At 42.2% G+C, this 11,913-nt stretch overlaps 1 protein-coding gene across 2 annotated transcripts; it reads left to right on the plus strand.

Annotated features, from left to right (window-relative positions):
• Positions 1–877: 877 nt before the first annotated feature.
• LOC119661792 (N-alpha-acetyltransferase 35, NatC auxiliary subunit homolog) lies at positions 878–9,550 on the plus strand. Of its 2 annotated transcripts, none has more exons than XM_038071276.1 (12): positions 878–1,030; positions 1,089–1,243; positions 1,300–1,448; positions 5,865–6,088; positions 6,142–6,292; positions 6,358–6,553; positions 7,928–8,109; positions 8,172–8,366; positions 8,432–8,581; positions 8,638–8,816; positions 8,871–9,333; positions 9,390–9,550. In XM_038071276.1, the coding sequence occupies exons 1-12, from the start codon at positions 1,005–1,007 to the stop codon at positions 9,528–9,530; spliced, it is 2,211 nt and encodes a 736-aa protein (XP_037927204.1). In that variant the 5' UTR covers positions 878–1,004; the 3' UTR covers positions 9,531–9,550. The 2 variants fall into 2 exon arrangements, with proteins under 2 accessions (XP_037927204.1, XP_037927205.1); XM_038071277.1 differs by having other exon boundaries at positions 1,089–1,238; positions 1,295–1,448.
• Positions 9,551–11,913: the final 2,363 nt, after the last annotated feature.

An 11,913-nucleotide genomic window follows, 5' to 3' on the forward strand; every position in this document is an offset into this window, starting at 1 on the left:
AAACTTCACTTAAGGATCACTACAGGTTAAACTACCACCTATGGAAGTTAGTGGTATCTGCGGATACTGTCCTCATATTATTTGGGGAGAGCAATGAAACCTATAAGTTGAAAAAAGAGAACTAGGTTTTTTTTCCTTATCCTGTAAATATTTTGATTTTTTCCCGCATACGATCGTTTTGGAGACCACGTGCCTCCTTCCTCTTCCTCTCTTTTTTCAACTTATATACCGACTGTAAAAAAAAACATGGACACTAATTTCAACTTACAACGAAACCTCTTTACATATTTTGAAACAACGTCTGGCACTAATGGAAACTAGAAAACTCCACCTGGGAAATGTCGAATACCAGACGTAATGATCAGCATATGGAAACATAGAACATGCTAAAATTTCTGTCGGTTATAGGATAGCCCCATATGCTACATCTAACAAGTGCACTATAACCATCAACAGGGCTCAACAGTTGTTTAGAACGACCAGCACTTTTTACTTTTACTTCATTCTGTAGAATATCAGAAAAGCTTTGAATTCAGACAGATTCAAACGTGAAGCAATATGCCCGTCACCAGGCATTACTTTCTGCGACGCATCAGCGCGACCTAATGTAATTCACTAAAGAAAGTCAAAAATTTTAGCCCCAACTCATATCATAGTTGAATACATTAACAAAAAGGACGTCTGCACTTGTTTTCGTTTACTTTACTGCTTTTTCAAAATGGTTACTACTTGTTCCATGCCAGCAGTCTGAAACAATCTTCACCGCTTCCAATGTTATTGGCAGTTACAATAGTTCCAGTTACTCTCAAAATGACATTCACTAGCACGCCACTGAACAAATTCCACAATACCATCCAGTTTGCTGTCACTTGTCATATTGTACGCTGTCATTTTGGCAGGTTAGTAATGGTTAGCGGCGCAAGGTTTATTGGTTTAGTGTGTTTTCGAAATTCCTCGGTCCAATTTTAATTTTTTGTAGTTGGTGAAGTGCAATAGCAGCCGAGATGCCGGGCAATGAGTTGCAAACAGGGTAAGGAACGTGAACTAGTGCCATTGAACATATTTTCCAAGTTGTCAATTCATCGCAGATCGGAACAAGAGGGCGAAGTTAGAGGCGATGATGGGTTGGGTGCTGCCGAGGATCAGATGTCTTCCCGGGGAATCGCCCTGGGACAGTCGTATCGGCGATGCCCCAATTATGAATGGAAAAGTGTGACAACTGAATTCTTCGAGGCATGCTCGGGTGAGTTGACTGCATTTTTTCATGAAACCGCAGGAAAATCGAAATTAATTTTTCAGAACTGTCTCTGGGAGAGCTGGTCCACGATGAGATCTTCGGTTTGTTTGAAGCGATGTCAGCTATTGAAATGATGGACCCAAAGATGGATGTTGGCATAATTTTAAACAAAGACGAGCCTGTCCCGCATACATTTCAAACTGCCGTCTCCGTGAGTATGAAATAAGATATTCCTGTGTAGGGAGTTTCTCCCTGCAAAATATGCAAAAGGATTTAGATGTAAGAGGGAAGCCAACAGTCCAGAATCTTTTGAGTTGATAACACAATAACTAGGGCACCACCCCTTCCGGCTTGAATGAAAAGTTATATTTTATAACCTTCTGGAAAGTCCACACCCAACCAAGTTATTTGCGATTGACTCCCTCGAGTGAGTTTGATGATGGCTTTCTTAATAGTTTCTGATAGAGGGTGAGCTCCTTGAACACTGTTCGGGTAAAGTTGGGAGTTGAGTTGAGGTGCTAGATATGCATCCCGCCCCCTGGTGTGAACGTCAAGTGTACACATGGCGTTACTTCTAACTCAAGGGACATATGAGTTTTGTAAATTTCAATGTAACAAATTTTTTTTTGCTACATATTTCGACTCTAGAAAGTTATGCATTTCTAAATAGACTTTAACCCTATATACACAAGCAGATGTTCAAGTGATAAATAAAAAGAAGGCTTAGGCCTTGGCATGCTGCAGGTTAACCTTTATATCCGTAGCTATAAGTGTAGTCTAATGTGAAAACTGCCGCTACCTGAAAAATCTGCCGCGTTAATTGTGAGTCTCACCGGGGTTATCTACTTGTCCTCACCGCCGAAATTTCCGCTTTCTTGCGCCTAAATATCGCCAGACTTGGTGCTGTAGAAACGCCCATATCCTTATTCTCAAGAAACTTCGCCTTCTTTCGCAGTTCGCTCCGTTGTCGTCGGCTGGGAGCCCTCCTAGGTTCACAGTGTCCGGGCTGCGTGGATCTGTTTCCACCCCCCAGGTTCGATAAGTTGCGTTCATATCACAAGCTTTTTTTTGTTCCGTTTTCCCTGGAAGAGGCGAAGTGAGGGTTTTAACAGGGAAGCATGTCATCCCCTCTCCTTTACGGCTGAAGTTTCCTTCTGCCGAGGCTTCCTCTCCTATTTTCTGGAATAGTTAGGCAACAGTGTCACCGACAGGCCGGCGTAGTTAGGTTTCCAGTTTCTCTTATTAAAGGAGTTGCTGTCCTTTCTGGCTGACCGCACCTAGACACCGAGTGCAGGTTGTCCAACCTGTCTTCCACAGATTTCTCTGTGGGGTAACATGAATTTGATGAGGTCTCCAAAATCCATACCTCGGCCACGACCTAATTTCTCAAAGTCGCTGGTGGATTCGAAGTCTGTGGCTTCTTACCACTTGAAGAGTTACAATCCATTGCTTCCATCTAGATCTGTTTTTGGACACTCTTAGTATCCTAGTAAAATATCACGGACTCCCCCAAAAAGCCAAGGTGGTGTTCGAGGGGAAGGTCTAGAATGTTACTATGGCCGTATGGCTTCACTGTCCATCCGGACTCACGTAGTCTGACAGAACTATACGGTACAACGTATTTAATGTGGAGCTCTAGAGAGAGGAGGTGAAGAAGTGTATTAAGAGCCTCTGCAGGACTGCAGAGCTAAGAGCCTGCCACTATACAATAGAGCCCTACATGAAGATGAGAAGTACTAAATTGAAATCGATGGTAAGCGACCAAAAGGTCGGCCGAAAGAACGGTGGCTTGATACATTGGATGGGGATTTAAAAGCTTCGCGATTGCATCCAGATGAGATAGATAGAACCAAATGGCGAAACCGATCACGACAAGCCGGGACAAAGGCTGAAGAAAAAGAAGAAGTTAGGATGGGACGTACTACACCTGTATACATCCAGAAAACCATCCTCGGAGGAGACCCCATTTCTTAGCAAACGGGCAGTTTTATGTTCACTCTCCAATTTAACTTGGGATCCAGGATTACACCCAGATACTTTACATTGGAAGAAAGAACCAATCTTTGTTGATTCGGCCGCAGGAGGTGATGTAGCGGAGTGATACCAAACGTAGGCTAATGTGCGGCGTGCCATTGGCTGGAAAAAGTGCGACCACGAAGCCAGTTAAAAAAACCGTGACTAGTTTTCAGTCGTACCTGCTCGTTTGACGTAAGAAAAAGTTTTATGTGAGACTTTCAATTGAATAATTATACAATTTGTCCAATATCCATAAAATTTCGCCCATCACTATCAACCAGAGCGCCTCTGTTCACAGTTCTTGTCAAGTGACTACCTCCCAGACACGACTGAATTATCCTGGTTTTTAACATGGATGTTATCGTTTGCATAAGATACCCCTCTAATACTGATCAAGAATTCCTTCATGGCGTTGGTACTAACATTCAATATCCATCCATATCTTTCGCTGATTTCCGAACTGCCACAAAGCGTATGCCTTGCATTGGCGTCGCCGCCTATCAACAGGTTGGTCTTCTTCCCTGCAATGGTGAACGTTAAACATTGCAGTTTTTCTGGCGGAACTGATTGGTTGTGAGCTATGTAAGGCAAGGAAGTCTACACGTGTTCCGCTCTCGGTCAGTCGGGCTACGATTAGGTCGCTGAAGATATATGCTCTAAATTTGTCCCGATCCCCGTAAATTATAATATTTGCTTTGGAGCCCTTTGATGGTTCGATCGGCTCTGATCCAAGGCTCCTGTACTAGTGCGGCGTCGATGTTTTTCTCTAGGAGGAAAACAAGAAGATTAGCCGAGGCGCACTTCGAGTGTTGCAAATTTATCTGCGCCACCCTCTGCATGATCTGCTTGCGTAGGAGGTTCGTTAGTCCTCGTCAGATCGCCGATCCTCATCTTCTCCAACAATCCGTTGGCGGCGTCGATTGGACCCAAGTCATCGTCCGGTTTCGGGAAGTGAAACACTTCCACCTTTGCGTTTCTGACTCTGAACTGCATTTTTGAGTGTGGCTTTTCCAGTGCCGCCAGGCGTTCTCCGTTTATACAGAGCAAAAAAAGGTTACATGTTCGCCTGGGGTTCCTCCTCCTTGATAATTACTCAGTCGACCATGGGAAACCTGGGGTTTTGAGGACGCATGAATTGAACGAGCTTGTCCTCATCCATGGTATCTCCGTCAAATAGATGCGAGCGAGGTCTCTTAGGTATCTCATCATAGAGGATGGCTTTGAGCTTTATGTCCTCCCAGGTGTCGTCGGCTGGCTTTTACGGCTTATCGATTTGCAGAGGTTACTTAGCTTCCGAGCTTTTGCGCACACTGCTCCACTTGTGTTTTTGTTCGCCTGGCAACACCACCTCTTCCTCTATTGTCTTTTTTTGTTTTTTATTTGAGCCCATGTCTTGGTCCCACGAGTAGTATGGGAAGAATGTCCACCCTGGCCGAAACAACGGTGACTTGATACGCTGGATGGGAATTTAAAAGCTTCGCGATTGCATTCAAATCAGGGATTTGATAAAACCAAATGGCGAAACTGACCGCGACGAGCCTACCGCGCTTGTAAACGGGACAAGGGAAAAGAACAAGAAGTTTTCCATTGAGCTAGCAGCCTTCAGCATATGCTTTTCCGCCTTGACGAGAAGATCGTGTGAGGACTTGCCGAATTATGCAGTCTTAACCTGAAACATAATCACACCAGACCGCCGTTGTTCCTGTATATATCGGTTGTTTTGATCAACTACAAAATGGTCGGCGCGCAATTCATATGCTCCCCGAAAGATAGGAGAAATTCCTGACCGACCATAGGCAATATTTTGAATCATATTATAAAATTTATAATCAGTTTTTTTTTCGCAGTAACGGGTCGAATTTCAACAAAAGGTAAATGAAAGTTGGACACCAAATAATTCGGATGTTCGCCTAGTTTAGCACGTGCTATCTCCACTAAACCTAAACAGCGTTTCAGGAATGCAGCAAAGTTCTGAAGTGAATGCCCGAGGTATACTCATTGTCATTCAGTCTTTATTCAACAACGACTTGTTTATGAACCTTGGTTTGGGTACTCCAATGAAAGGATGAGTGGAAAATCTCGCATCATTACAGGTCACACTGCAGAATCTGATGTTGAAAAATTTGATACAACTCGTAATATTATCTGCAAAGTTGTAGTAGGCCAAAGTTCAGATTAATAAATGAAACGAACTTAAGAGAAAAAATCAACTTCCACCCTTAAATGTCTTGCTTCCTCACTTTCATATCTGAAGCGCCGATTTCCGATTTTTTACTTATTATTACTAATATTGTTCTTACCATTGAGCAAATGTTGGCCAAGACACTATGTCAGGCATTTGTTTCGGTACCAACGGAGTGAGGCCTCGATCCAGCTCAGATACCCCGTGAGGTACCGAGCTGAAAGTGCTACCTTCAGCTCTACAACGGGATTAACTTCCGCTGCAATATATGTATTAGATACTCTTAGATTTTCAAAGCTCCTAATTGAAAAGCTGTTTACCGGATCAAATTGTTGCCACGACCTAAGTTATTAATGTTAAATTTTCGTTTAACTAAATTTTCATGGTAAATTAGGATTTCGCGAATATATATTGTGGGCTATATTTCAGGCAGGTGTACTAAAGTTAGAAAACTTCACGAATGAAGAACTGATCGGCATCTTCGATTCAATCTATTCATGCTTGGTTTGCTGGTTGGAAGGGCACTCGCTAGATCAAATTCTATTCACTTGCCTTTATCTCCATAATCCACACGAAATTGCCGACAAAGTACTGAAAAGCTTTTGTTTAGCAATTCGGAAACTGATTCCCATCATAAAGGACTTCGTTATTGAGTATGTATAGGTCCTCGCAATTATGAACTGAGTTTTAATCCAAACTTTTTCAGAGGCAACGTTAGCGAAGAGGAAGATTTTCAGCTTTTTGGAGTATCAAATTTAGGTGTTATCGATAACCCAACGGAGACACAAGTCGTGGGTCTCTTGAAAGAGTCTGAAGATGAATTAGTCCGGAGGTCAAGAATTGAGAGTAATGCCGAAGTATGAATTTACATTATAAGTAAAGTACATGGACTTATTTGACACAATGGTTTTCCTGCCTGTAGGATGTTTTAGCGGTAATGCATCGAGTTCGACTTTTACGATTCCTTTTCCAGTCGCTATTTCTTCTCTGGCCGAGAAAAGATACGACATTTGGCGAACCGGTTCTTGTAGAAGTGCAGAAAAATTTGAATGCTGCTTTAGAGCTCCTGCCGTTTATCAAGAGGACTGTAGAAAAGGGAACACAACCTGATCCAAAATGTAAGTAATTCGTCATCGTAAAAACAACATAATTCAATCCCTAGTAGAAAGCATATGTACGTAGTCATGCCATAAGTTCTGGCCCTACTAGCGATGTATGTGTAACACATTTATGAATGGCAGTTATGCTTTGTATGTTGTTCAATATAAGACAAGTAGGTGCCACACTAGTCAACACAAATCATTGTTTCGCTATACTTCGTGCATTAGTCGGGTGTTAAAAAGAATCATATCGCTGTAATCAGTTTACATAAATGTCATTTTGGGTACTCTGGCCTTATACAATTTCAAATGATGCGCACAGCCCAATTATCCGTGGACGCATTGGTGAGAAGGCAGAAATGGCAGCTGATAGGTCACACATTATAGAAGGGCGACAGCTCCATCGCTGGTCATGCCATGCAGTGAAAACCACGATCCCAGAAGCACTTAGGACACAACAGTAGAAAAGGAGTGCGGACCTCCCGGGACGCATGTCAGCAAACCTTGAGCAATGATCCGTGGGTGTGGTTGACGGCTAAGGAGTGGTTGCCCCACTAAGGAGTGAACGGCAACCATATATATATAAAGCATTTAAAAATATCGAACAAATCTATTTACCGAGTCATTAAATGGTATAAGTAAGATCTCCTCTGTAGAAGGCAGATATAAAAGCGGGCAACCACGTAAGGCACGGACCGAAGTAGCAATCAAAGCAGTTGCTGGGAAAATTCGAAGAGGTCCCCTCCGTAAACTGAAAATTATGACTCGAAAGATGAAAATTACACCCATCGTCATGTCGTACATCATATAAAGATGACCCTATGCTCGGAGCTTACTGAAGAAGTACTGAGGATCGCCTGACAGTGGCATTGCGGCAAATAAGAGCTACAAGAGCAAAGCAGATAAGTTAGTTGGTTAGCCTTCAGGTAGTCCTGATTTCTGATCTTTTAGAGTGCCGATCGTGACATATTTTAGAAAAGAATGCCTGAGGTTTAGACCTCACCGAGATATCGAAGGATTAAACCCGATTTGGTGACGACAGCAGCCTCAATAACGCTAGAAGTAGTGCGTACGGCGACAGACGCAGGGTTCGAACGTTCAAAAAAGTGTGTAAACGTAAACGGTAGACATTTTGAATAGTTCTATTATTTTTGGATTAGTAAGTAAATAGAGGATCATACGTTTCATAGTTGTCATTACATTTATTAAATGTTTATATAAAAAAGACACTTTAATAAGAGGTAAAGAACTTATGGCAAAACTAAGTACACAGCACTTGCGGGGTTACCGATAACCTGCTCTGAAATACTTCCACTAAAGAACCCACAGTGATCCTACTTATTCGAATTTTGTATATTAAAATCGATGTTTCAATTTCTTCATTATGTTCAGCGGACGCACCCAACCCCATCGGCTACTCTCCACGTGTCAATCAAAGAAATTTACCTCCAACATTTCCACGGAGTGCTAGGATTAGAGATCGTCTGTCTAGTTTTGTATTCCTTGAAGGGCTATCGCAAAAGTTGAAATTGGCTTGCAAAGTCATACACCAAAAAGATTATTACGCCACTCTAGTAAGGCCCTCATGACAGAATGATATTCCAGATAGACCCCAAGGTGATAAATTTCTTTCTAGAATTTCTTCATTGACTTCAGCAAAAAATCGGGTCAGTGTTTATTATCTCGAAGCATTTTACAAATAATATTCTTCGGAAATAAAAAGAATGTGAAAGGTACCAATCCATTCGAGGAATTTCTGAAGGAGTCGATAAAATTATTCACAGCTCCTCCTATTTTGATGTCGAAAAACAACGTATCCAACAATATTGAGGTTAGTAGCAAGCATTTTGTCTTCTACAGGATTATTTACAGAGACATGATTTTTTATTTTAAAAGGCAAAAAAGTATGTTGACTCGTTCCTCAAATACTGCATAAACTTGCACACATTTACATATTTTCTGCAAATCTGCGGGTATAATCGGGCCCGCCAACGCGACAAATTGGCTCGTCTCATCGAAGAAGGATTTGGCAACTTACAAGATGAGGTTTGAAAGCAAGTTCTTGTTCAACTCCGTTTATTTAAATGCGTCTTCCATCTCAGGCTGGTCGCGTAGATACGTATCTAAATCTAATATGTCGACATACAGAGTCGTCTAGTCAACACATTTCCCACTTCGGAACCTGGACTTTGTACTATTGCTTGCGAGCCATGTCATTATATTTGCTTTCTGGCTTTGAACTGGAATTGTATAGTGTACACGAGTTCCTATACATTTACTGGTATGCGACTGATGAAGTGACCCTGACCTAATAATTAACGATAAATCCCCCCAGGTACCTATACGAATTCTTATTTGGGTTCATCGTCACTACACTGAGTCGTGCCGAGTCCCTGCTAGCCATGCAGGACATTACTTCTGAAAGTAAAACAAACACAAAGCAACGGAAATTGAAGGCGAAGAAAAAGAAACAATCAAAACCTTTCCTGCGCGAGATCATGTACAACCACGCCATGCAAATGATGAGCGGAGGATACTACAAGGCTATTGCAGCGTTTACGAAGGACGGACGTATACGGCAACCAAAATCAAAATTCGACAACGAAGAAATTCGTTTCAACCGTCGCTTTGCCCCATTCGCAAATCTCAACAGTCCACCACCGATGCCGTACATTGAATTTGCAAAAATCCGTTCTAGCCAATTCCGTGCACCATCAGCTGAACTGTTTCTATCGGCGGCGAATCATTTTCACCAAGCTCGTAACATATTGGAGTCAGTTTTGAATCCAGACACTGAGGTGAAGCTTAAGATTAATTCAAAATGTACTTAGTTCAATGTTAAGTCTCTTTTCAGATGCTGCAAATGATTCAAGTCGCCAAATTCAATTTCATAGTGACGAATCTCTTGGCGAATGGGCATAAAAAGGATTCCAAATTGCAGCCTGAGTTCGATTTCTCGCAACATTATTGTTTTCCGATTATAAAAATAAACTGAACATTTGAAATTTGTGGTAATTTTCGCTTTTATTCGTCATGATTTTTGATTGGCATTTCTGCTGTACTATTTATATTTATTCAATATCTAAATAAATAACGGAAAATGCGAATAGCTGGCATCATTAATTTATTGAAAACTTCCCTTTCAATGCAGACCTGGGCTGGTCAATAATGCAGCATTCAAACTTTTGTAATGAGCATAGAAATTGGTGATCATTCGAACTGACTATGGTGAATCACGGTGGCAAAGCTATCCCAAACACTGAATATGTATTAGCAAAAGTTGGCCTTGCAGATCCGCCAGCACCTAAGTGCAGCTCCACTAAAGTGCCTCGTCGACAGGTTTGTGAAATCATGAATATTTGTAGAAAATTCGCGGTACATGCCGGATTTGACCTAATACTAGCGTGTACTACAACCCTAACTACTTAAAAAATATATAGGGGTTCTGGTGGTGGTGGCCGATGGTAAGTTAATCGCAGAATTTGCATGGTTTGGACCAGAGTGTGTGAGACCTCGAGGGTACCAAACGAAGCCGTAAGGGATTTAGGAACAATACCTGTACATACATACATATTTTGGGAACTACAATCACCTGCTAGAGACGCTAAATTTCTTTGATTTCCCAAGCCAATGTTTACCTTATAGCTACATATATATAAGCGAAAGGAGCCATCTTCTCGACTAACAGTACGTCAGGCTTGGTATGCGGTATATTGCGGTCAGTTAGAACTTGCCGGTCCAAATAAATGTTGTAAGCAAAACTGTCAAGTGCCGCTTGGGGCTGTTATCGGTAAACCGAACATATTCTCGTCATTAGTCCATGCTTGTATGCTATCAGTGTATTGCACCAGCGCCATAAATGTGCAGCCAGAGATGAGATGGGCCAAAGTCTCTTACGCCGAAATACACATTCTGCACTTGTCCTTCTCCACCAGCTTTTTATAAGCTCCGGTGGCCAAAGACAACGTGTTTACCATACATTGCCTTCGATTTCCGTTCATCGATCCGCTCTTGGTCTAACTCCACTCCACTCGGGGGGTTGAAAGATCGATCCTTCAAGTTAAGTGCAGTCTGCCTTACAAACAGCCGCATGCATGAGACTCGCCTGTTGTGCCGTCTTGTCTCCAATGTCAAGAAGCAGATTCATCCGCTCCACGGTAGAGTTTGGATAACGCATAAAGAATTTGGACTTAGTATTCTGTATCCGTCGCTGGAGGTTTTTCAGATCGGTTTTAGTCCACTGCAATATTCCGAATGCATAAACCAGTAAAAGGATAGCAAATACATTCAATGCGCCCATTTTATTCTCCCCGAGAGATGCGATTTCAATACCAGCTTTACACGTTGCAGGAATTCGAACAGCAAAGCATCCTTCAGATAGCAACTCCAGCATGGGTTCCTTGCAGAATTTTTAGGTATTTGTAGAAGTCTATCACCGTCATAGCTTGGATGTGAAGGTCACCAATGCTATGTCCGGTATACGGCTCGTGAAAATCTTTCTGAATGGCTTGGATTCGACACCTGTCTATGCGCAACAAACTTCCGAGATGGTCATCAGCACGAGCATATAACATCAAGTGCAGCTAGCACCGAGCACGTAGACCATATTTGATTGCAAAACCATGCTCTCTAGCATCATTCAGTAGCCATGAAAAGGGGTCAGGACCGTACAAAGCCAAAAAGGAATGAATTCCCCTAGAAGATACCTCGTCGCATTCGAATGGGTTCTGAGGTGTTGATACTCTTAGATTAATGCACTGATAAGGTGACTGTAGCCAAAAAATTTATTAGTTTGTGATCAATCCTGTACAAGGCACTATCAAAAGCCTTGATGTAATCGAGGTATCAACTAAAGGAATTCCTTGGACCCCCACTTGGCTGTCCTACAACTACCGAGTGGACAACGAATTGTTCTTTGCAATGCCTTGATCCAAAAATGTTGTTGGTCTCAAGACAAATAACGGACGTTATGAATTTGTAAAGAACTGATAAGTACATAATCGGTCTTGTGTTTGCGGGGTCTTCGACCGTGTGCTTCATATGAATAAGGTAGGTAATTGCCGCAGTAAAGAAGGGTGAAAATTCCCCCGGCGGACTAATAACCTGATTTATGGTGCCAATCGTCCATGTATACTGATGAACTTTTTGTACCACAAATTCTGTACAAGATCCAGACCAGAGTCCCTCCAGTTCTTCGAACTGTTTATGACTCGTTGAAGCAGGAGATTCGGTAACGTCCGCAAAATTTATCCCAGCATGCTCAGCGTAGGTAGGGGTGCACTAGACGCTCTGTTGGGATTCGTTGAATGATCTGAAAATAACTTCGATTTGGTTCTGAGCACGCCTAGGGTGACTTTTCTTGTATCGACTCAACCGAC

This window comes from Hermetia illucens, chromosome 1 (assembly GCF_905115235.1).
Source record: "Hermetia illucens chromosome 1, iHerIll2.2.curated.20191125, whole genome shotgun sequence".
Lineage (NCBI taxonomy): Eukaryota > Metazoa > Arthropoda > Insecta > Diptera > Stratiomyidae > Hermetia > Hermetia illucens.

Bases quoted from the DNA above. Each gene is read 5' to 3' on its own strand.
- LOC119661792 (XM_038071276.1), top strand. From the start codon at position 1,005: ATGCCGGGCAATGAGTTGCAAACAGG. The intron at 8,110-8,171 runs GTAAGGCCCTCA...ATTTCTTTCTAG, and splicing joins AAGATTATTACGCCACTCTA to AATTTCTTCATTGACTTCAG. The intron at 8,367-8,431 runs GTTAGTAGCAAG...TTATTTTAAAAG, and splicing joins ACGTATCCAACAATATTGAG to GCAAAAAAGTATGTTGACTC.